The sequence below is a fragment of the Delphinus delphis genome, chromosome 7 (assembly GCF_949987515.2).
Source record: "Delphinus delphis chromosome 7, mDelDel1.2, whole genome shotgun sequence".
Classification (NCBI taxonomy): domain Eukaryota; kingdom Metazoa; phylum Chordata; class Mammalia; order Artiodactyla; family Delphinidae; genus Delphinus; species Delphinus delphis.
Genome location: NC_082689.1, coordinates 6,430,869 through 6,456,819, shown reverse-complemented (window position 1 = coordinate 6,456,819; position 25,951 = coordinate 6,430,869). Strand labels below are relative to the sequence as shown.

Genomic DNA, 25,951 nt, shown 5'->3' with positions numbered 1-25,951 from the left:
CTCTTCCCTGGGTCTCCAGCCTGCCAGCCCATTCTGCAGATTTTGGACTCACCAAGTATCCACCATTGTATGAGCCAGTTCTTTAAAATCAATCTCTCTCTCTCTCTGTGCCTCCCTGACTCATAATACACTTTTACATCTAACCATTTATGCCCGCTTTATGGGTGAAGGAGTTGAGGTTCAGAGACATTTAGTACCATGCCCAAGGGTACACGCCTCACAGGTATGGAGCCAGGATTCTGATCCAGGTATTTCTGAGCCCCAGGACACTACAGCTTCTTATACTGAATTCAAGGAATGAGAGCACCATGAGTTGCATGTAACACAACTGTATTTACTATAAAGTGTGTCTTCTTTTTAATGATTCACAAACTACCTTGGGATCTTATAGTGCACGAGACTCATCTGTATGCAAATACCTTATCAACCAAGTGAGATGTGAAAATGCCCATAAGCAGAGAGGGCTGGTGGACACGGAGGCTGTTTTTTATTGCACGTGAACTTGTTTGGCATATTTAAGCCCTGCAGATTAAATTCTCTCCTTTCCAGTCATAATTTCCAGTATGATCATGAAATAACCACACAATTTTTATAAACAGTCAACTGCAGGATCTTTAGGACTATGAGAGGGAATTAAATGGACAAAAATGTAAAATTAACTGTTTTGTTGAAAGTAAGGTGGCATCCCCTCTCTCCAAAAATGAAAGGAAAATAAAGAGAAATAGGCCGTCCATGTGGATGAAATTAGCAAACAGTGCACGCGGAGTCCCCGCCTCTTGACGGCTCTTGCCGCGGGCTAAAGTCCCATGTTGAGGTCCAAACTTCAAAAGCGTCCTCAAACTGTACCCTTTCCCTAGGAAAAGGCAGCAGTAAATATTGACTGCAGGATCAATTGTCTCTGTTGAAGCCGCAGTCTGCTTCAGTCAGAGTGAGCAAGCCAGGTCACACTGGATAAAGAGCTGCTTTCAGGACGACTGGTCACCCCCAAACACATAGACACAATCTGCTGGGATCGGAACTGAAATGATCCTTCCCAGAATGGAGAAGATGGTGATGAAGGTGCTGATTATGTTTGTCCTTGGAACGAACTACTGGTTCCACTACTGTGCAGGTAAGGAGTTCAGGGTCAGGCCACCTGCCCTTGATGATGCAGAGCTGTCCTCATCCATGCATCCTGTCTCACTGTGTCCTCATGTGTTTATGAGTCCAGGTTTTCCCGTGTATGACTATGACCCGTCTTCCTTGAGGGAAGCTGTCAACGCCTCCGTGGCAAAAGTGAATTCCCAGTCGCTGAGCCCCTATCTGTTTCGGGCGTTCAGAAGCTCAGTTAGAAGAGTAAGTGCTTGGTATGTCTGCTCTAGTCCTCCTTATACTGCTTTCTGGTTTTTTCTTTTGTCCTTTTCTGGGTTACACGTTAAAAATTTTCCAGTTTAAAAAGATAATAGCTACTCATCTCTTTCACACTCTTTTTTTTTTTTAATAGAGAAAGGATTTAATTATAATTATTGTCGTAAAGCTCTCAAAGCTACTTCGGATGACTGATTCTTCTTGCATTTTTCTTCCCTCTGGCATCATTCCCTATTTCCAGATGTTACCCTCTGCACATCCTGCTTCTGGACCCAAAGTCCCCATGGTTCCTTTTGAGATGTTTTATTAAAAACTGCTTGTTTATTAGAAATGAGGCTTTTTCAAGTTCAGCAGTTCTGCTCCTAATACTTATAGGAAATAAATTCTGGCTTTTGAGCCAAAGAAATCCACTTTGCTTTGTCAATTTTGTAATAGTCTGTTTCCTGTTAGCTTGGGGAAATGGGGAAAAGATGAATTTTCATGGGCTTCCAGTGACTAAGGCCGTGATTGGCAAAGAAAGAAACAGAATTATCCTTCCAAGGAAATGAGAAACTAGCCTGCAGATCGCCTCCCTCCTGGCTGGGCCCCAGGTGATTTCACCTCCTGCTCGTCGTCCCGTGCAAGGGGGGTGGGGGGGCAGCAGAAATACCTGCCGGAGTGTTTAGGTTAGGTTAAGAGTTTAGGTTAAGATGCGGGGTGAGGAGCTTCTACAAAGTTCCTGGTCCTACAAGTGAGAACTCGTTGCAGACGGGCCGCCTGGGAACTGCGAACTGTGGAGACATGGCCAGGGGTCCAGGCAGCGGCCGCCTCCTCGCAGAGGCCAGAAGGGCATTACTTCCTCTCCACCTTCATGCTCACCTCTCCCATCCCTGCTGGGCACCACCTTAGCACACACCTGGTTTGTCCCCTCTCCTCCTGTGAAGGGCACACAGCTCATGGCTCCGTAGCTCCAGTCTCCAAATACATCTTGACCCAGCTCCTTCATAAACTAGCTCAGTTTCTTATTTCCAGATTCCCAGGAAATTAATTGAATTGTCCCAGCTGTCTTTTCTAATTGGGTCATAGGTCACGAAGATGATGCTTTAGCTAGTCCAGAACCAGGCTGTTGTGGCCAGACTGGGGTCACTTGGCCTGGCTGTCGCGGTGCGAGAGCACGGCGAGATACGTGTGGTCAGCTGCCAGGCCAGAGGGCGAGTTCCTTCTGGAGGAGGACTGGGCAGAATGAAGAACCCCTCCGTCGTACACTGGCTGTTTGGGCTTCCATCTTTTGCACTTAATGAAATCCACGTTTGGTGTGGGGCAATCGGTGTCCTCTTGCCAAGCTTGCAAATGAGTTTAGATTTGCTTGTAATTTAGCTAGTGCTTGCTACAGAAGAAAGTTAGTAGTTAATTAAGTGAATAACATCATGAGGGCAGGTCCCGAGAGAACCAGTTACTGACACCATGGAAATCTGGCCAGTAGAGACGAGCTAGCATGAGGCGTAGTCATCCGGAGAACATTCCAGCATGTGGGCCATCTTGGTATCAGACACCTGAGCCCAGACACACAGGCACCTGCAAAGAAACACACCTATGTATGTGAGCGTGTGATCCTTAGTGAGAACACAGGAGGGAGATGACGCTCCGCCTCCTGTGCGCTGCTCTGCTACCTGGAATTCTGCACATTCTCGTTTCTTTCCAGCCTTTTCTCACTATTCAAATTCATTGGCCAAGTTACACTCACCGTGTCCCTTCCATGAAAACTTCCTTTCTTCTCCCAGTGGAGGAAGAACTCTCCTGCTTTGATCTGTCCTGGTGATACGTCTTTCTTCTTAGAAGTGGTTCACATTTTGCTTTATTGTATGCGTTAGTCATGCCTTCTATAAACACCCTGAAGATGGCCCCAAATATGCCAATTCCCTTCATAACAGTAGCCATGAGAGATCCACTCAGAGCTAAGCAAAGTCCTCAGGAAAGAGATGAGGGAACAGATCAGATCACTGTCCCTGAGGGTACAAAACCATTCACAAAATAGTAATAGAAATGAGCTCGAAACATTGCGAAAAATGTGTCACTTCTCCGACAGCCGACAAAATCAGAATGAAAATAACCAGGGGAAAGGTGAAAGGGAAATCTCAAACACTGCTAGAGAAAATGTAATTTGGTAAAATTATCTTTGCAAACGTGCAATTTGTTAAGCATGTTTATAAACACGTTAAACATTAAAAATAGCAAATGTTTATAACATTTGATCTCATAGTTTCATTTCTAGGAGTGTGTCCGAAGGAAATAAGTGGTTTGGTCATGTTTGCGTATGTGCAGGAGGTTTGGGGTAGAGTTCGGTGGGCTTAGGGTGAGGGGTCCGGCCCCACTACTTTATCCCTGAGTTTGCTTCATAAGCCCAGTGGTTCTCGACCCCTGCACATCAGCATCATCTGGGAGATTGAAATACTCCTGATGTCCAGGCAGGATGGTGACTAATTAAATCCCAATCCCTGAGGGTGGGGCTCATATTCTTACATGTTTCCTGGTCATTCTAATGTGTAGCCAGGGTTAAGAACCACTGCGATTTACCAGGGACTTGGATCAAATGCTCTTGCAATTGATTGTAAGTAACTTAACTCTTGGGCTCCAGGTTTAAAAAGGATGGGAGAGCACGGGGAAACGTAATCAGCCACGATGACTTCCTTGTTCCAACATTGACACTAGGCACACACAGACTGTTTCCTCAATGTACACAAGCAGAGAAAGGAAAGGTGGACACAGGCCCTGTGCTGGGGGTGAGGAACAGAGAGGCTGGACCAGGCCGTGCTCCCATGGAGCTCAGATACCACTGCAGAGAGAGAGGGGAGGGAGAGGAGGGGAGGGGATGAAGGGAGAATGGGGTGCAAATTCTATAAGTGAAGGTAGTCTCAGAGAGTGGGGAGTCCTGTGGAGAAAATAAAACAGGGTGATGGATGGGCTGGGCCTGGGCTGGGGCAGCTGTCAGAGGGGAGAGAAGTCTCCACAGAGGTGCCGTATTTGAGCTAAGACTCACTCAGTGACAAGAACCTCCAGCCGTGGGAGGACCTCCTGCAGGAGGTAGTTGGGAGGAGGTTTTAAATGAAGTGCAAGAAGATCTTCTAAGATCTCTGCAGCTGTTGTGTGGAGCGGGATGCCAGGAGGAAGCCCAGACAGCAACTGTGAGAAGCAGATGGTGACCTATGGCAACTGAGCCTCTTAGTGTGGGGAAGGTGAGGAGTAGATGGATTCTGGGATATTTGGGGCAAAGCCACGGAAGCTTTGGGATCCTTTATGTGTCTACGACCATTTCTGTCCATTTTTACCTTTCCTCTTTGCACGTTTTGCTTCTTGGCTTTCTACGTTTTGCTAGGCAGCTATACCTGAGCTTTACTTTTTGTCCAATCATAAGGGCTTAGTTTGAAAATCCTAAATGATCACTGTGTTAGTCAGGCTTCTCCAGAGAAACAGAGAAGAGATGGACAGAGTCAGTGACAGACAGAGACAGGGAGAGATAGATTTTAAAGAATTGGCCCACACTACTGTGGAGGCTTGGTAAAGCCCAAATCTGCAGGGTGGACCAGGAGGCTGGAGACCCAGGGAAAAACTGACGTTGCGGTTCAAGTCTGAAGGCCGGCTATTGGCAGAATTGCTTCCTGCTGAGAAAAAGGTCAGTCTCGGCTCTAGTCTGACCTTCAACTGATTGGATGAGGCCCACCCACATGAAGGAGGGTAATCTGCTTTCCTCAAAGTCCACCACTTTAACCTCATCCAAAAACCTCTTCACAGAACCATCCAGATCAATGTTTGACCAGAGCTCTGGACACTGTGGCCCAGCTAAACTGACACATAACATTAAACATTGTACTCTCCAAAAGGAACTGTTACGGGTATTTTATGGCTTGTATATTTTTATTTCTTTTTGAAATAAAAAGATCAAAATATACTCATTATAAACAGTCACAGGATACAACAAGAAAGAGAAAACCAAGAGTAACATTGTTATCCAGCCCTCTGAGACACCCGCTATGAACATGCGGCAGGATGTCTTTTTGGATTTTTTTCTCTTCATATGTGGGTATAAAATATATATTTTTTAAAAAAACAGGACCACACTGTAACACCGATTGTAAAGGACCATGATTTATTTCAGCCATAACGCTGGGTTTGGGATTTTCTCCAGTTGATTCCTTAGGGTTGAGTATTTGGGTTGTCCCACATTTTCAAAGAACACAGAGCAGAAATTCACTGGCTGAAAGTGAATTCAAATGAAAAAGCAGAGTTATTTGACTTTTCTCCATATTCTGGAAAGGGTGCTTAAAAGTGCTTAGAGATGCAAAAAGTTTGCAAAATCATCTCACAGTTAAAATTATCAGTACACAAACCCCCTGCATTTTCATCTTCTAAACTAAGCTTTTGTCCTGCCAGTTTGCTTTCATCAGGTTGCTTTAAGAAATTGTGGAAGCATGATGGGGGGGGGGTGTGGGGCTGGCAGGGAGAGCCTGCTTGATGCGCTCCAGCTGAAGAGTTTTTAATTTTTTTAAGAGATTCAGATTTAATATCTAATATGTAAAAATGATCAGTAAACAGGGTCATAAACAACGGCAAGGATGAGTTTTTTTAAATCTCAGAATTTTAAAAAAATTAATTAATTTATTTATTTTTGCTGTGTTGGGTCTTCGTTCCTGTGCGTGGGCTTTCTTCTAGTTGCGGCGAGCGGGGGCCACTCTTCATCGCGGTGCGCGGGCCTCTCACTGTCGTGGCCTCTCTTGTTGCGGAGCACAGGCTCCAGACGCGCAGGCTCAGTAGTTGTGGCTCACGGGCCCAGTTGCTCCGCGGCATGTGGGATCCTCCCAGACCAGGGCTCGAACCTGTGTCCCCTGCATCGGCAGGCAGATTCTCAACCACTGCGCCACCAGGGAAGCCCAAGATTGAGTTTTTAATCCTACTTGTTTTTAGAAAACTCGGCTTGTATCAGCACTCCTCATCCTGCGTCAGAAAGAGACACAAAGACGCCCCCATCCCGAGCTTGGCGCTGTGACCACTTCTTTCCAAAGCAAACTATCCCGTTACTCCCTGCCTGAAAGTGGTCCCACCGACTGTCACAGTGCTGTCACCACCTCTCTCCCCACTGGGCAGTAGGTGAATGTGAGGGTTGACTCAAATTTGCCAAAGGATGGGCTCAAGAGCTCAAAGGGAAGGAGTTTTTGGAGCCTGGGGTGGGGTCGGGCAGTGGAGCCCACCTCCCTGCTGCCATCTTGTCCCTGCCCCCGTGTGCTCTCTTTGTAGCAGCCATGGTGACTCAGATCTTACCTCTTCGAAGCCTCTGAGAACTTCTCATTGCAATGAGAATGAAGTCAAAACTCGTTCCCACGGGCTACGGGACCATCGACTACCTGGCGCACTCCTTTCCACCTTCAGGGTGTTTGGTTTTCCTTTTGTTCATTTTGCTTCACCACCACCGCTGGGCTTTTTCTGCCCCAGGACATTGGCTCTGCGTTTTCCTCACACGATGGGCTCCTTCCCATCCTTTAAGTCCCAGCTTAAATACGCCTTCCTTGGGAGGATTTCTCAGGTGCCTCGTCTAAACTATCTGCTCTCCATCCCCACTGCCACGTTGCTCTTTTAACTCTATAGCCATCTGGAAGGTCCTTGTTCAGTTTTCTTTAGTGTGTTTGCTGCGTGGTGCCCCACCACCCTGCCCCAGGTGGAATCTAAGCTCCGTGGGGTGCTCCGTGGGGTCTTCCCTGCTGTGCTTCTGGTGCAGCACACACAGTGGGCATTTAGTAAGTCAGGAGATGTCCGTGTCATCGGAACAGCACACTCATCAGGAAGTTTGGAAGGTACCCCCAGTATCCCACCCTTGGTGGAAAGGAGTGGAAAACTGTGTAATCTTATTCATAGATCCGAACTGATCAACCGGGAAGCGGGGCTGGATAACACTGTACAGCAGAGATGTACTTGCTACTTACTTATTTCAGGAATTATTAAGAAAGTATGGAGCATTCTTTTAGGAAAATGACACTTAAAATACTTTGCTTTTGCTTTGGAAATAAGTGGCTAGCTCCAAGCTCGGGATGGAGGGGTCTTTGTGTCTCTTTCTGACTCAGGATGAAGAGTGCTGATACAAGTAGAGTTTTCTAAAAACAAGTAGGACTAAAAACTCAGCCTTGCCATTATTTATGACCCTGGTCATTGATAATTTTTACATATTAGATATTAAATCTGAATCTCATACGTACGTTGACACTTAAAATAAGTTGATTCTTGTTATTTGCGGCAGTTACATTCCATAAATATTCTGCGAACACTGGGTTAGTGAATCCTGAGCCGTTTATCCTGGGGAAATTCAGGGTGAGGTTTCTGAGAGCCTCTGGTCACAATATTTCGGTTAACTGATCAATATGTGCCCTTGTTTTCTGTGTGTTTTCACTTAAAGACTTATTTAATATATATGGTGACTCGTCACCATTGAGCTCACTGTACCAGCGCTGTCACTCAGGCCTGAGCAAAGCTCAGCTAACACATGTATTTTCTCCGTCAGGCACATCATAGCCTTCCTGTGCTTAGGAAACTAGACAGCTTGTCAGCACTAGGCTTGGGGGCCAATTTCAACAGCAAAATCACCAAGGAAAAGCACAAGAATGAGAAAACCGTGACACACAATAGACCATGAAATTGACTTGTGTACGGTCCGGCTGCTGAGGCAAAGAGCCTGAGCCTTTCATCACCTCATCTGACCCCGGTCGGGAGCGCGTGCATCTGGCGACTCAAGTTCTTTGCCGCCCAGCGTGTCTTCATGAGTGGCCGTGAGGGCAGCCGGTACTGATTGGGGTCAGATGTACATTTTAGCAAGTAGGCAAATTTGCAAATACGGAATCTGTAAATCCCGAGGATTCATCATAAATGTAAGTCATTAGCAGCAGTGCTTAGCGTGGAGGCAGGACACCCAAGTTCTGGTCCTATTGTCTCAGTAAAGTCTTGTGAGCCTTCGGTAAAGCCCTTCTTCCCCTGGTCTTCAGAATGAGGGCGTGGAACTGGGTGATTGCCACGAAAATTGAAAGCTTTAGTGGTGGGGTGTTCTGTCACTTTCTCTCCTTGGGCAAGGAGACACATTCCTAGCGTGTGACCTTCAGAAACACATCTATGGCAGACTGACGCTTTGTTTTCATGAAGGTCAACATCCTGGATGAGGACAGCTTGACCATGGACATAGAGCTCCGCATCCGGGAGACGACGTGCAGGAGGGGCTCTGGGGAAGACCCCGCCACCTGTGACTTCCAGAGGGGCTACTACGTGGTAAGAGTCGGGGGAAAGGCCACCAGCCCAGAAAACAACGCAAGGGAGCACCTGTCTTCCTACATCGCCGGGACCTGATTCAAAGCCACACCAAGGGCTTGGCCACTGCCTGGTGTCTGAACACCCTGGGAGGCACCACTAACTGTGTCCACGCTGTCCCCTGGGCAGGGGCGGCGTGACTCAGTGGTCGAGGACTCGAGCTCTTGGAGTCCGCAGTCCTGAGTAATCCTGGCAAATTATTTAACTCCTGCTGCCTCAGCTTTCTCAGCTGTCTCAGCTTTCCTATTTAAAAATAGGGATAATGATGGTTCCAGGCAAAGTGAATACGAAGAGGCCAATAGCCAAGAAAAATCCCAGAGACATTTCAAATTCTATTTTAAATGAATTTAAAATGCCAGCTGTGTTCCTGGTGCGAGGTGCACTGTTTTATAGTTGACTGTTGTATAACATCTGTCTCCTCCACCAGCTTGGACTCCATGGGGGTCAGGACCACAGCGTGGTCAGTTTCATCTCCTCAGTGACCAGCACATGGCCCCATGCTTGGTTAACCCCAGGGATGGGAGGCACCCCAAATTCACTGTCCGAGGCGTTCTCGTTCAGATGTACGAGGTCTCAGGGTTTTGTTACTTTATCGTTGTGATCTCTGGGTCGTTACACAGGGGTGTCAATCCTGAAAAGAGGACCTATTGTTTTGTTGTTTCGTGAGACTTTTCGCTGTGGCTCTGTTTCACAAAGGTCCCAAACCCAAGTGTCACTAGCATTTGTTTCTAATGAAATCTGAGGCCAAGGGAGAGCAGAGCAGGGTCCTTGGGAGATCTTCCCATTTCTTGTTGTTCAAAAGGAAAGCCATTCGAGGGAGCCCATTCAGTGCTCAGGAAGGGAACGTTTGCTTTCCCTCAGGACTTGTAATGTAGCAAAAGCCTAAGAGATATTTAAGTCATCATTTGTTTCTGCTTAGGTCTTGAGAAATTTTCATTTTGGAAAAATGAAATGTCTCTGTGAATTTTTCCTTTCTGTCTGCATCATTGCGTCAAGCCCTATGGTGTTGCCTGATTTCTTAGATAGGTCGTAACCATTTCTACCAGCTGCCGGGCATGGAACTCACTGCTTCCCCTTTTCCAGCCGGCAGTTGCTTGCAGAAGCACCGTGTGGGTGTCTGCTGAGCAGGTGCAGGACGTGTGGGTTCGCTGCCAGTGGTCCTCCAGCTCCTCCGAGTCTAACAGCAGTGAAGAGGTAGGTGCAGGGGCTTGGCATCCTTTGGGACAGCACCTACCTCTTAGGGTCTGTGTGGGTCTGTGACAGGCAGGCCGGTGTGACAGAGTAGCTGGAGCATCACTCAGATATAGCTCTGCTGACTCAGCTGGCATCTCCCTTTTACACCTGCAACCTCATGTTCAATATCCCTTACTTCTTCCAATTCTCTCTCTTTTCCTAAGATTTAGGATGTGAGCTTAAAATAACAATGAGCAAATCTTCAAAGTTTTAGATCTAAGTATGCATCTCACTGCCTCTGTGGTTTAGTGGCATGAAGAGGGGCATTTTTTTTTTTTTTGCGGTACGCGGGCCTCTCACTGTTGTGGCCTCTCCCGTTGCGGAGCACAGGCTCCGGACGTGCAGGCTCAGCGGCCATGGCTCACGGGCCCAGCCGCTCCGCGGCACGTGGGATCTTCCCGGACCGGGGCACGAACCCGTGTCCCCTGCATCGGCAGGCGGACTCTCAACCACTGCGCCACCAGGGAAGCCCAAGAGGGGCATTTTTGATACATCAGTGTTCATTTACCAGCTCTGCAACCTAGGTCAGGAAATTTAATCTCCATGATCTGAAGCTTCTTCATCTGTTAAATGCCAGTAATAGAGACCACCCGATAGGAAGTTGAGAAAACCAAGGAAGTGGATGGACATGAAAGATCTGGTCCAGAATCTGGTACGTAATAGATGCTTGGCAAATGGCAGGACACATCTTTTTTCCTTCAATTGCACTGATATTCATCTGCAATAATACTGTGAAATCAGTATATATACATTTCTGACTTGGAATTATATTACTTATTTGTCTGTGTACTGACTGCTTTCCTTACTGGAATGTACATCAAATGAGGGCAGGGAATGTGTGTTTTGTCATCTAGGACAAGGTTTGATACAGGGTAGATGTTCAGTCAATACTTGAATGAATACAAGAAAAATGAGGAAGAGATTGTCAAGAATATGATATGAGGAGGAAGCTTCTAGACTCTAATTTGGGATAAAAACATAACGATTACGTTATTTGTTTATTCATAATGGATAATATCTTTGACTGCTACTTAAAAATTGTTTCTACCATTAGACAGCCAAATCTGTCCAATGACATCTTTCTCTACGTATATTTTTATTAATTTTTTCAAGATTTAAATCTGTAGTGAAAATTACGTGAAAAGAGTATACAATTTCAACTTCAAGAATTACACATAAAAGTAATATTCCTCTATTATGAACATACCCAGGACTTCCATATTTTATATGGAAGTCCATTTTAGAGTTAGGAAGGAGTGAGAAACTCCTGTTGCAGGGGTGTTTTCACTGTTGGAAGGAGAATTCTGCAAAAATGTTCAGTTGAGCATAAGGTTATTGATCAATCTCGTTCTCACTGGCAACTTTTGAGGGTCAATCCCCAGGAGATTTCTGGACCCTATCTCCTTGCTGCTAGTTCAGGTACCCAGGGCCTCGACTCCAGTAAAGTATCCAGGTTGTAAGGCATGCTTCACAGCTGACACAGTGGCCCACGCCTGGTCAAGCTAACCCAGAAGTGACAGGGACCAAGCATCATGTCACAAGCATTTCGTGCGTATTGATTTTGTGGTTTGCATGGGGGAAGCTAGGAGACAGTGGAGAGCAAGAGAAGCACTGCTCTGGCTCTTGTGGGGTTTGTGGATGAGTCTGGGAGTGTCCATTAAGCAGGGGTTACCCTGACTACCAGGCAAGCTTTCGGGAGCACGTAGCAAGAGGATGCAATAGCGTGTGGGGTCAGAGCGAGCTTTCCCCGGGGGGCTGAAGGGTGGGTGACCTCAGGACAAAGGGCACAGGGTGTGGAGGGGAAGGATGAGGAGATTCCCAGCACAGGGGAGAGCCTGACGGAGTTCCCTGATGTGTGAGGGAAGCTAAGCTGATGGGTACAAATGGACAGAAATCCATCATGACTGGGAGAAAAATACGAGAAGAGAGGCATAAGGTTGGGGCTGGAGAGGACACCAGCCTGGTCAAGGTGGACCTCATGGGTCATGTCAAGGACCTTGGCTTGGGGCTAGTCAAGGGTTATAAGTAGGGAAGTGACAGAATAGATGAAGAACAGACTGGAACTAGGTAAGAATGGATGGGGGCACTGGGAGGCTGGCAGGGCAGGTGAGAGAGAGTGCCAAGTAGACCTAGGAGTTAGCGGTGAATGTCGAGAGAAATGGATGCCTGCTCTTCTATGACCTTTAACGCATTTGAAGTTAATAAGTGGCCCCCTAATTTAACCCCTCTTCTGTCTCTTTGGAAAGAGATGGAAAGTTGATTTGGAAAGTTGATTCTGATTGTTTGCACAACCCACAAACCTACCGCAACTTTCTAACTGCAGACTGAAGACTACTCACTTTTCTTCCAGTCCCAAGTTTTGTAAGAAGACTCTGATACTAAGTTAAGTTAGTCCCGGAAACAAACAAGATTTTAAAATAAACTCCCAGGTTGCTTTGCCTCAAAGACTAGGAGATCATAAAGGATGATGAGCAAAGAAAAAATTCCTTAAATTAAAGGATTCTGCAATTCGAAAGAAGGAGAAGAAAGCAGATGGAGATTTAAAGTAATTCCTGGCAACTCTAAAATAGATTTCTTACATGAAACAGAAAAAAAAATTAGACGACAGCTGTTAACGATTTTCAGTGAAATAAATGATGATACTACAAACATGAAAGACAATTGACTGGAATGAATTTAGACATAGAACAAATAAATCATTGTTGGAAGTAGGGAATAAAAGAAAGAAAACTGAAAAAAAATATCCCAGAGTAATGAACATAAAGGCCACTTGAAAAACATATGTAGATAGTAAAGGAATTTCCAGAGGAAGGAATATAATGTGAAGAAAGATGGAAGCCATGGAGAGCAAGACCAAACATCCTAATTATTACGAAATAAGACTTAGCTCAAATGGAAAATATCTGGTAAGCATACAATGAGAGAAAGTGTCTCTAATATAAAAACATTCAGGTTTTCCACTACATAATTTTAATAAGTATAAATGCTTTGTAAAAAGATTTGAGCAAATACATTTCTAAAATTGCTAATATTCTCTCTTAACCAAATAAATATTTCAATTATGGGCAGTTTTTATTTTTCTTTTTTAATTTTGAAAAAGAAGCATGTAGAGGATAAACGATTTCTATACAGCACTTCAGTCAACCACACGACGAAATGCTAACATCTGTAGGATGATGAATGGACTTGATTTTGGACAAATCCTTCTGATTTCGAGTGGATGGGATGAGGTTTGGCTAGAGTTTCAGCCATGAGACCCAAAACAGTGCAAAAGGAGAAACTGAGGAAGAGTGAACAGGAATTCTGGACTCGGGGGAGGAGAGTTACAGGCCTTTCATTTATTTACTCTCTCCCATTTCAAATGATAGAAATTCAACTAGAAGCGACCTAAGCCAAAATGAGCTAATTCCCTGGCTCACGTTCCCAGAAAGGAGAGGAAGGAGTTGTCCTCTTGGACAACTCAATCTAGCGACTGTCAACACTATCTGGGCCACATTCATGTTTTTCCTTCTCCGTCCCTCCTCCCCTTACTGCAGATGAGTTTTCTCCTTGTAACTGGAGGCGAGACTGCAAACCACTCCAGATTCATATCCTCTAAACTTAGGAGGAAACAGAGCACTTCTCTCTAGCTCCAGCTGGAGAGACCTCTTGGTATTATTCCCGTTGTCCTATCTTAGGTCATGTGTCCCATTTTTTTTTTTTAATAACACTGTTATTGAAATAAATTGGGTTGGCCAAAAATTTCGTTCGGGTTTTTCCATACGATGTTACAGAAGAAGCCGAACGACCTTTTTAGCCAACCCAATAATTCACAGACCATACGATTCACCCCTTTAATGTGTACAGTTCAGTGGTTTTTAGTATGTTCATGAGGTTGTACAACTCTCATCACTATCTAAATCATGAACACTTCGTCATCTGGAAAAGAAACCCTAAGACCCCTTACCCTGTTCCTCGTCCTCTCCAGCCCTTAGTAACCGCTAATCTACTTTCTTTGTCTATAGATTTACCTTTTCCAGCCATTTCATATAAATAGAAACATACAATATGTGTTCTTCTGTGAATGGTTTATATTAGTTAGCATGTTTGGAGGTTCATACATGTTATAGCATGTATCAGTACTTTTCATTGTCGAATAATAATCCATTGTATGGATAAGCCACATTTAATTTATCCATTCATTAGTTGATCAAAATGGGGGTTGTTTCTACTTTTTTTTTATACATATCTCTTTTTAAAAAAAAATTTATTTATTTATTTATTTATTTGGTTGCACTGAGTCTTGGTTGTAGCTGCCGGGCTCCTTAGTTGCGACACGAGAACTCTTAGTTGCGACATGTGGCATCTAGTTCCCTGAGCAGGGACTGAACCCAGGCCCCCTGCATTGGGAGCGTGGAGTCTTAACTGCGCCACCAGGGAAATCCCCGTTTCTACTTTTTGACTATTGTAAATAATGATGCTGTGAGCATTCATGTGCCAGTTTTTGTGTGGGCGTATATTTTTATTTATCTTGGGTATTTACCTATGAGTGGAATTTCTGGGGCGTAAAGTAACTCTGTGTGTAACTTTTTGAGAAACTGCCACGCTGTTTTCCATAATAGCTGTACCATGTTACATTCCCACCAGCAATGTATGAGGGTTCCAGTTTCTACACATCCTTATGAACACTTATCATTGTCTGTCTTTTTAATTTTAGCCATTCTAATGGGTGTGAAGTGGTGCATCATTATTGTTTTGAGTTGCATTTTCCTAATGAGCAATGATTGACTATTTGTTTATATTCTTTGGAAAAACGTCTACTCAAATCCTTTGTCGGAATTCCCTGGCGGTCTAGTGATTGGGACTCCGCGATTTCACTGCCACCGAGGACGCAGGTTTGATCCCTGGTTGGGGAACTAAGATGCTGCAAGCTGTGCAAAGTGACCAAAAAAGAAAAAAAGTTCCTTTGCCAAATTTTAAATTGGGTTATTTGTCTTTTTTTGTTGAGTAGTAAGACTTCTTTATATATTTTGTATATAAGTTCCATATCAGACACAAAATTTGCAGATATTTTCTCCCAACTGTGAGGTTTTTTTTTTACTTTCTTTATGGTGCACTTTGAAGAACAAAAGTTTTAAAGTTTAATGAAGTCCAATTGATCCATTTTTTTCTTTTGTTGTTTGTGTGATTCTTACATTTAGATGCATGGTCCATTTTGATTAGGAAGGGGTCCAGCCTCAGTCTTTTGCATGTGGATATCCAGTTGTCTCAGCACCGTTTATTGAAAAGATTATTCTTTCCCCCACTAAACTGTGCCACCTGCTAGACCAATCACTCTGACAAAAGCCAGCAGGCTAACTGACTGTTCACGATGGAGAGGGTAACAGGTAGGTGGCCCAGACACCTTGTAGAAAGGTTGTGAGTCAAGTAGCCACCTTACTTTGTGACTATGGGCTTTCAGTGGCTTCATGAAGACTACTCGTGCACACTTTTTGATTTTTTTTTAATTGAACACATATGGGGACTTCATAGAGAGAAAACTCACAAATTTGACCTAAACACAGCTGATTTGCAAGTCCATATAACGAGGTTCTGTCTTTCTCATCCACAACAATTGGGGGTCATTTTGAGTCTAATGGAAACGTTTTTAGACAATTTAAACTTCATGTAAGTTGCTTTTCCCCACATGCTTTTTTAGACATTACATGTTCAATACCATATGAAGTTATTTAATGTAATGTATTGCCTTATTTCATTAAAAATAAATGATATAATACATCTGAGTCCTCCTGACAATATTTGCATATTTTGCAGTGTCCTTCCTTTCCTCTCTTTCATGTGCTGATACATACTAATGCCTACATTTACTTAGATGGTTTTGGGAGATATCTTGGGATCCTCTACCTCAAGAAACAGTTATCTGCTTGGTAAGTTGAGATCCGTTCTTTTTAATATATATGTGTGTGTGTGTGTGTGTGTGTGTGTGTGTGTGTGTGTGTGTGTGAATCAACTTCATATTGAAGCTCTCTATCAAGGAGTCATTTAAAACTAGAAATATCTGTACATAAGCTTTGAACAATTACAGAAACCACAGAAAACAAACATTTGCTTTTGCTCCTTTCTTAACAGTAGGCAGTAATGTTACACCTCTTCATTTAGGCAACTCTGTATTTATGCAGAGCCTTTCCATATATGATTCCATTTCATGTCCCAACATCTCTGCCAGTTGGGCAGGACAGGTGTTGGTTTTTACCGTAAGAGGGTCCCCCAGCTTGAGCACGCTTGTTCCCTCCTGGGTGCACGACCAGTTTTAGGAGCCAGGTATGAAACAGTGTGTAGGTGGAAGGATCTGGACTAAACCTCATCTGACTGGCTGGGGCTGAATTCTGTAATCCTCCAGCCATAAGAGCAGAGGTGACCATCCCATTGAGAATCTTGCTTCGGGGAGGGAGGGCTTTCTTTTTTTCCCCTTCTTAAGTGGTCTCTCATTGGAAGTGGGATTGAGTTCGTGTTCTATGGCTTAGGAAACATTTCTACCTATTGGTAAAATAGGTAACTAGGAGGATTTTTTCTATTGGAGCTGATGGCAGCAGAACTCTTTGGTGATCTCTCACTGCTTCCTTCCTGGAAAAGCGTATTTGCGGCATCAGTAATAAAGTCCTAGAACATTCCAGAAGTGGGCAGAGGGGGCCTGCCTTATGACTGTTACTGCGTTACAGGTCTCACTCCTGACAGATCAAAAAGTGAGCCATTTTATGAACGGTCACTTGCTAAGTGTTCCTGTTTTCTTCTGTAGGACACCGAACACATCCTTTTCTGATCAAGCCAGACTCTGCTGAAGTCATGTCATAAGAGATAAACCCCTGAAATGCAAAATATTTTAAGGGAAAATGCAAAAAAAAAAGAACAGTCCTTCATAAACCAGCTTTGCAAATCATTGAAAAGCTAACTTTGAGGCATCAAAACTCACTTAAAATTTGTCAGGAATCAAAATATCAAATCTAGCTGAGGAAATCAGCACTCACCTGCCTCCTGTCCCAATCTGGAGCATTTTCTGAAAAATCCAAACTCTTTTCAACTTCTCTTTGCCCTCCAACCTCAACTGTACTTTTGAGCAAGCAGACAGAACTAACAGTTATTTAGTTTCTCCCTTTTACGATCAGTTTTCTCATTTAACCTTCATGAGAGCACTGTAAACCAGGTGTCTTGTCTGCTGACACAGAAGAAATGAGTAACAACTCATGTTGTTTGTTGTAGACACAAAATACTAACTCTCTACTAATTGCTTGACAGTTTTCTCCTTCAGCTTCACAACCATCTTGAGAGGCAATACTATGTTCCTTCCCATTTTGTAGATGGGCAAACTGAGGTTTAATGAGTTTCTGTAACTTGTCCAAGGCTACACGGCCAACGTAGGACTTCGATCCAGGTAGAGAGGGGCAGAGACAGGACTTAGAGACAGATCTGTCAGACTCTAAAGCCTCTGTTTTTTTCATGCTGCTTTACAGAAGAGTTGTGAAATTTACCCTCTGATCAGAGTTCTCCATTAAAATGAATAACACAGATATTAATGTTTCATTGAGCTCAGTGTCTGACCATCCTTAGGCTTTTTCCGAATTTATTTGAAGTACTAAAGCTTACAGTCGGAGGCTTGCTTAAAAAAGAGCCTGAGTTTAGACCCCCTCCAATGTGCCACTTGGGGAGAAATACAGTTATTCTAAAAATGTGACCACTGCTGAGAACATTTTTGAACAATTTTTTTAGGAATTATCTTCCAAGTCTAGGGCTCATTCTTTTGAATCTCTGTAGTGATGGAAAACATGTGCTCTTGGATTTAATTTTGGAAATAAATTCAGTTAATCAGATTAATAGCCAACTTGGGTGCATTAGTCATCTATTGCTATGTGTCAAATTACCACAAAACTTAGCAGCTTAAAACAACAAACATTTATATCACACAGTTTCTGAGGATCAGGACCCTGGAAGTAGCCAAGCTGGGTGTTTCTGGCTCAGGGTCTCTAAAATGAGGTAGAGAAGATGTTGATTGTGGCTGTGATCTCATCTGAAGGCTTAGCTGGGACTGAGGAATCCACTTCCAAGGTTACTCACATGGTGGTTGGCAGGCCTCAATTCTTCAGGGGCTATTGGAATGAGGGCTTTGGTTTCCTACCATATGGGCCTTTCCACTGGGCTGTCTGAATGTCCTCAAAACATGACAGCTGGCTTCTGCCAGAGAACATGATGAGAGAGAGAGAGAGAGAGAGAGAGAGAGAGAGAGAGAGAGGAGAATGAACAAGCAACAGAGCACCCAAGACAGAAGGCACAGTCTTTTATTAGCTAATTTTGGAAGGGATATAGCATCACTTCTGCATAGTTTATTAATCACGCAGACCAGCCCGGGTCCGATGTGGGAGGGGAATACCCAAGAGTGTGAATACCAGCGGGCCATCTCTGAGGCTGGCTACCTCTCTGAGAAAATGTCATTTGGGACAAAAAAAATATTATATAGATATAAATTAATGTGACTGATCCATTTTATATTCCTTGGAAGGTAATTTCAGAGCTGAATTCTAAAAACATTTTGGGCATTGGGACCTCCACTGACACAGAGGTGCAGACATCTCAGAGACTGCTTTGAACATGACAATTCAATTTAATTCAACAAATGTGTGTGACAAGCCCTGGGCAGATCCCTCAGAGGACTGAAAGATAAATGTGACAGTCCCTGCCCTCGAAGGCGTGTGGCTGGGGGTTCAGCTGTCACACCGTGCGGGCGAGAGTGAGGGAGAACTTGATAAGCAAGATGAGGTCATGGTGTTCCTGGGTAGCCTCTTGGCAGGAGGGGCTCTGGTGGTGCTGGTCACAGGCTTTGTCATTAATTTATAGTCACTAAGTCCATGTTGTCTTAGATTTTGATGTGAATGACAAAGCCTGTATATCCCCTTTCTATCTTCAGGGATCATGAGAAGGGGCTTTCCTCCTGGAAATAGAAGGGGCCTGAACCTGTGGCCCAGAGCAAGAATAAACACTGGCTTTGAGTGACAGCCTTGAGGTAAGGGGACACAGCTAAAAACACGTGTATTTAGAGATGGAAGCTACCAGCGGGGGGTTGGAGGGTGGGGATGTCTTAAATCTGCTGGTCTCCACACCTGCAGCGTCTGTAGTCTGCTCTTCAGCTCCTGTCTGGCCTCCCACCTTTTCTTCTCTCCTCCCAAATACTGATCCTCGACTGTCTCTTCATTCTTGCACCCTCAGTCTTTTTCCCATGGCTTTTATATGTGCCATTGTTGATGTGATCAAATTTCTCTAAGAAAAAAAACAAACCACAAACAGAACAGCCCCCTTTCTCTGACCCAGTCTCCCCATCTCAACAGCTGCCTTCCCTCCCTACTTCCTTCTCTGCTAAGCATCTTGACAAAATTGTGGTCTGTGACTGCTGCCCCTACCTCCCCACCTCCCATTCACTTTTCTGCTTTTTGCAAACTGGATAGTGATCTTTCAGATCTCTAGCATCTAACCTGCCTTCCTTTTCTTAATCAGTCATTTCAATCCTGGTGACCATTTGTCTGGTCTCCTTTGCCCAGTCCTTTCCTTCTTCTATAGATTACTGCCGTCTATTCCACTTGCCTGACTTGATCACTGATTGCTTCCAAACACACATCGCTCACCTTACTCTATCCCGAGATCCAGGCTCTAACATCACCTGCCCACTGGATGCAGTTGCAGAGAGCATCCCTGGGCTCCTGAAGGTCAACTAGCCTCCTCTTCAGCTCCCTGTCTTGATAGACGGCATCAGCATCCACTGAATCTTTTCCAGCTCAAAATTTTAGAGTATCATTGGCTCTTTTTAAAAATTTTTACTGAAGTATAGTTAATTTACAATGTTGTGTTAGCTTCAGGTGTACAGCAAAGTGATTCAGTTTATATATATATATATATATATATATATATATATATATATATGTATGTATGCATATATTCTTTTTTAGATTCTTTCCCATTATAGGTTATTACAATCATTGGCCCTTCTTTACCCTTCATCTTCTCCCGACATCCACAGGGGTCCACACATTTTCTCTGGCTTTAGTCCATCGTTTCATCACTGTCACCACTGACCTGTTGCCTGAGATCTTGCCTCGGGTCCTGATTCCACGCTGTCCACCTTGCAGGCTGCCCTCAGGTTTATCTGGAAATGCAGAGGAGACTCTGATCCTTCTCCATTTAACCCCCTAAGGCTCACTTCACTTATATAGCAAAGCAGAGGCAGACCCTGAGCCAGGAGGAAGAACAGCCTATTTGCCCCAGTGCTGGAGGCTGAGTCCTGGTTTTGCAAACCCACACTGAGCACCCCTGCCTCATGCATATATAAATCTGTAGCTACTAGGGACTGGAGCAAAGGCAGCTCTGTCTTTTTAAAGGCTCCCAAGTACTAAAGGAACATGACGAAAGGCACATTTAAAAGGAATCGTTGGATGTAATTATAGATATGGATTCAGTGTACATTCATTTTTACATACACACACACAAGTTAACCATGAAGCTTGGGCTTTCACGGGTTTTACAGTTTACATAACACTGTATGCCTTCAGGATAAAGTCCAGACTCCCTCGCGTGGCCTGCAAAGGGCTTCGTGATCCGGCCCCTGCCCACTTCTCCAGCCTCATCTCTCCCAAGGCCACCAGCCCTGAAGCTCCTGCAAAACTGAAAGACCTGCAGTTCCTCCTGATCAGACTTCTACCTGGAACATCCACCTGGCTAATTCCTCCTCACTTACATCTCAGCTCAGCGTTTCTTTCCCAAGGGGTCTCCGCACGTCAGAGATACATCCCCTTATGGCTTCCCTAAAGTCCTCATCCGAGGCGAGGAGAGAGACAATTTCTGTCGCCAGCATCTCCCATGGCCCCGCGCAGAGCCAGGCCCCCAGCAAGCATTCTGGAAGTATTTTCTGAGTGGATGACAGACTCTCACTTTGGGTTCTTGACCTTCTGTTATCAAAAAATTCAGCTAAGCCTAGTATGATAAATTTTTAACCCCGGAATTTGAAAGAGGTCAACTGACATTTTCCTAAAATCGAAGGGAAATTTACCAGTGAGGCTGTGTTGGATAAAAGATGCAAATGGTAGGCTTTCTTTTGAAGCTATACACACCCTAAAAATAAAAACCAGCTTCAGGCTGAAATCAAGAAAGTACTCATTACAAAGAAACAGACTCAGCATTTTCTTTTTTTATAAACTTAAATGATTTCTTTTTGCTTTACAGAACATCCTCAGCAGGAGAAAATAGAATTCTCAATGGACTGGCTGTATGTTATTTATTAATGATTATATTGGAGATATATATATATATATATATATATGTATATATAAACGTATATATATACACATACATATATCCCAATATAAATTTATGATCTGACTTCTGTAAAGAAATTGATCACTTAAAACATGTCTCCTTAAAGGCAGCGCAGACTAAAGGCCAAACACTGCCGCCCTGGCCTGGACATTGACCTTGATGTCCCAGTTATATCCCTGCCCTGCCATGACCCTCAGCGGGGCCGGTTTCCACACTGTGCTCTGAGTTTCCTAGAATCCTAAGATAAGGCCAGCACAGGGGGTCCAGTGAAGAGCCAGTCCACTGTGTCTGGAATCCTTTTCCAAGCTTTCTCTGCTACTTAGGAGCTGGGAGAGTGACATAGTCCCTAAACTCTCGGGCTCAGTTCTTCAAAGATTTATGATTATTATTCTATTTGCTTTAGTCCCTGCTAGACAAGGAGCTCTTTTAGGATGTGTTACCTTGTCATCTTTATTATTTTAGTTTAATAACATGAAAAATACAGTTAATAATATGTCTATACTAAGTTATTAATAACAATATCCATTGTCTAGTTCCTAACGCTAAAAATAGTGCCTAGACTATAATAAGGGTTCCCGCAGGTTGAAAGGAAGGAACGAACCAATGTGGGAACAAGTTCAGGACAACTCTTTTCAAACTGTGGATGACATGTTTCCTGTGGGGATCTTTCTGAAGGCAGAGACTTCGGCTCGCTGAGAATCACAGAATCCTCAGAGCTTAGCGCAGTTTCTGCAACAAATTAGGAGCTGAGGAAGTGTTTTTGTAATTTAACAACCACTGTTCTAGGATTCTTTCAGATTGCTAGAAAATCATTTAATATGTAGGTGTGGGTAGTGAAAGGGAGTATTTAAACAAAGAGGTCTGAGATGCTTTTTCTTATTTGCTACCCTAAAATAGGAACAGGGGAAAATCAGGTCCCAGCTCTCATGTCGCAAGATATCTGTCTGAGAGCTTCACACTTTCTTGATCTTTAGAGCTGCCCAGCTCTGACTTTTGCATGACGTAGTGGCCTGAAGACCACAAACCACTCTGCCGCCACCCAAACCACAGCAGCGTGAGCGATGCTCTTTCCTTTCTGTGGCAATGATCAATTAGCGTGGAACTATTAGTGTGGAATTCCTATGCTCTATGGCCCAGAGCAGCAGTTCTTAGAGAGGTCTTTTGTCAGTAACTGCATGGTGAAAAGAATCAGTCTCCTGATTTGATCCATTTGTCCAAAAAATATTCATCGAATCCCCACTTCGTGCCTGGCTCTGCACCCATGAAGATCAGAGCTCTTAAGGGTGCCTGGGTCTGTGTTTGGACCTTCCACCTACGTTGCCTTACGTAAATCTTGCAACCATCTAAGTGGAGTTTTATCACTATATCTCCGTTCTGTAGATGAGGAAGCTAAGGCCTCGGAGGGCCCTCCTCTCAGAGCTGGTGCTGGGTTAGGATTAACTCGCGATGTCTGTCCCCAAAGCACCTCTTTTTCTTCCTGAATTACTTGACCTCACGTCACTATGTACACATTTAGAAAATAGCACAAGAGGGCAAAACCTCAAGGATCATTTGTTTAAGACACAGTTGTCGCGTGTTGGGTGAAGCACCTATGGAGTAAAGCACACCTGGAAGGCCAAAACCTGAACTGACCGGCAATGTTAACAGCATACCTACCCGCCGGCGACTATGTAGGGAGGTGACCCTAGAACCTGGGCCTCTTCGGTGAACCTGTTGAGTGATTTCAGTATTCAGAAATGAAGCCTATTAGTCACAACCTCTTGTCATGATTTTCCATGACAGCCCACCCGCTGGGGAAGCCAGACACCCTCCCTGCCCCCAACACATAAGATAGACAAGCCCAGCCAGCGCCCGGAGGTGGAAATCTGGCGTCTCACACACTGCTCTGATGCTCCTTCACAGCACATGCCTACCAATTGCCCCACCAAGTGCAGTGCGTTCTCGTTACTCACAGTAATGATGTTCTATAAAGTGGCTGCAGACGCTGAATCAGCAAATCCTGAACCATGGCTCCTGCGGGAAATACAGGGTTAGGTTCCTACCAGCCTTTGGTCACATTTTGTCCAGTAATCAGTATGCTTGTTTTATGTGTGTGTCTGTTGAAAGACGTCTTATGTAATACATATGGTTGATTCATTAATACTGAACTCACAGCCAATGGCACTGTCACTCGTGCCTGAGGGAAGCTTATCCCACGGATGTATTTTCTCCGCAAGGCACATCACAGCCTTCTCATGCTCAGGACACGAGAGCACTTCAGGACTACACGTGGGGGCCATTTTAAACAGCAAAATCAGCAAGAAAAAGTACAGACATGCAAGAAACATGACACTAAGTAGACTGCAAAAGGACACTCGTTTACAACATGGGAGCGGAGACGGGGGCAGATGGCCTTGAATGAGCTCGCTTGGGAACGTGGGCAGATCTCTGTCACTCTGTGAACATCCTAGAATGACTCAGAAGCACCAGGAGTATTGATCTGGAGGTTACAAGTAAATATTAGCAAGTAGACAAATCTCTGGGAATGATGGGATCTACTGTACAATGGTCCCTACCCTTGGTTTATCCCTAGTTTCTCTGTAATCCCTCTTGTTCCTTTCCATCTGGTCTTTAAGGAAAAGGCCTCTGCACCTGCTGCCTCCAGGATCCCCCCTCCCCTCTTGCAGGGCACTGGCTCTGCCCTGCTCTGTATCCGCCCTTCGTTCCTGCCTGGTCCCTGCCCATCCCTTGCCTGATGAACCTCATGACAGAATCTGACGCTGATGAGAACTCCCTTCTTCCCTGAAATCCTCTGGCCTCTGAGACACAGCCTCCGAGACACGGCCTCCTTGGCCCTCCTCTTGGCCAAGATGTCTCTGTTCTTCGAATGGGGGTGATGGTCACCAGGGCTCTAGCCTTGGCTCTCCCTCCACCCGCCGTCCTCCCTCTCCCAGGTCATCCCAGGCACCCTAGGGCTTTGAGGCCCACCTGTCTGGGGACTGTTTACACACCGTCCCTCTCACCTGAACCCCAGGCTTGACTAAACAGCCCCGGGATGTTCCACAACATCCTCAGAATGGAGTTCTTCCCTTCGGAACTTACTCTTCCTCCTGTATCCAACTCAGCTTCCAGTTGCCCAGACCGGACACGGATTTGTCTTGGACCCCCCTCCCTACCGCCATCCAGCTACCACTGTGCTCTGCCTGCCGGTCCTTCCTCTGAAACGTTTCTTGGCTCTGACCCTCCTCACCATGTTCTGGCCTCATCACTCTAGCCTGGGGTGGTCAGCATGTTCCTGATGGTCTCAAAAGCCACCTCTGTACTGTCACCAGAGTTATCTTCACATCAGTCCTTACAGGTCAAAGTCCTGATCACCTGGGAGGTGGAATCTAAACTCACTAGTGATTTGGGACACGAGAAATCGGGCACTCCCCGCAATGGTAGGGTCCCTGTCTGTGTCCCTGGTTTCTCTTGGCCTTTGCTTCACGTGGAAGACTCACACGGCTGACTGTTCCATGGTCCCCAGTCTGGGTCTGACCTTCGCTCCCAGGCCCAGTGACCCTGCCTCCCAGCTTGTGCTTGGAGTCTAGCTCACACGTCTTCTGCAGAAACCTTTTTCCTCGAGGTCTCCCGAACGTGGGAAGCTGGAACTGCATTTACCATTCTGTCCTCTGACCGCCTCTGTCTTCTCTACTTGCCTGTGATTTCTGTCTTCTTCTTCCGGAGATTGGGGCTATGCCTTATTAATCTTCATAATCCCCAGTGGATACTCAATGCACACATGTTTATTGAATGGACGAATAAGACGGATGAATGAGTGAATGAATGAATTGTCCTACCTCCAACCCCAGCCCTCAAAAGACCACAGCTACAGCCAGGCTCTTCTTAAGTGGCTTGATCGATTCCCTCCCTCACAACGTCCCACCATCAGCACCTCCTTAGACCAGACTGAGCCCGCGACCTGGCTGCAGCCTTTCCTCGGGGAACCTCTGACGCTTCGCTTTTTGAGACTTGACCTTCATTTCTGGGCCTTCGTCTCCATTCCCTGGACTCCATTACCTCCTCTTCTCCCTGCAGGTGTCTCTCACCCTTTTCCTTGTTCAGGGAACTGGCTGCTTTGCATAGTTGCTCTAGTCTCTGGTGCCCTCTCGGATTCCTTTTCGATAGCGCCCAGGAATCCTGGGCCCTGTGCCTCCATTGTAAGAGTGTGAAATGCGTGCCACAGGGTCTAATCCTCCCCTTCTTTCTTTTAACAGCAAAATGCATTGGAAGGAATAGAAGTTCCAATGAAGCAAGATACTTTACAAATTGTGTGATTTTTCTTTTGATCAGTTCCAGTCGATAATAAATGGCTTACTTCTCCTCTTTCTTCCATCGCTTGATCTTTTCTTTTCTTTTCTTTTCTTTTAATAGGAGTAACTCTCACATTTTTAGATGAGAAGCTAATGCCGTGAGGAGAGTTCACTCAGTGTCTCTGCCTGCGGGCCTGCTGACCCCCCAAGGAAAGGCAGTGCCGGGCTGAGCTAGCGCAAGGTAGCGGTGCTCAGGGAGGGGACTGGCTGGAACGATCCCCATGTACACGCTGACATCACAAATCAGAGTGTTCTGTTGCCAGATGCACGACCTGACAGACTCCTGCTGCAGGTCCCATGACTATCACGAGGCAAAGACTGAACGTTGCAGGCTTAGTGTTTGTTTAATCCTATTCTCTGCCTCCAGGATAAAGTGACAGGAATGTGTTAGC

General features: G+C 45.0%; 1 protein-coding gene across 1 annotated transcript; it reads left to right on the top strand.

The window, feature by feature from the left end:
* Positions 1 to 846: 846 nt before the first annotated feature.
* Positions 847 to 25,581, top strand: SPP2 (secreted phosphoprotein 2). Its single transcript, XM_060015888.1, has 7 exons — positions 847 to 1,111; positions 1,211 to 1,335; positions 8,503 to 8,625; positions 9,748 to 9,858; positions 15,749 to 15,803; positions 18,833 to 18,928; positions 25,464 to 25,581. The coding sequence occupies exons 1-6, from the start codon at positions 1,024 to 1,026 to the stop codon at positions 18,916 to 18,918; spliced, it is 588 nt and encodes a 195-aa protein (XP_059871871.1). The 5' UTR covers positions 847 to 1,023; the 3' UTR covers positions 18,919 to 18,928; positions 25,464 to 25,581.
* The last annotated feature ends 370 nt before the right edge of the window (positions 25,582 to 25,951 follow it).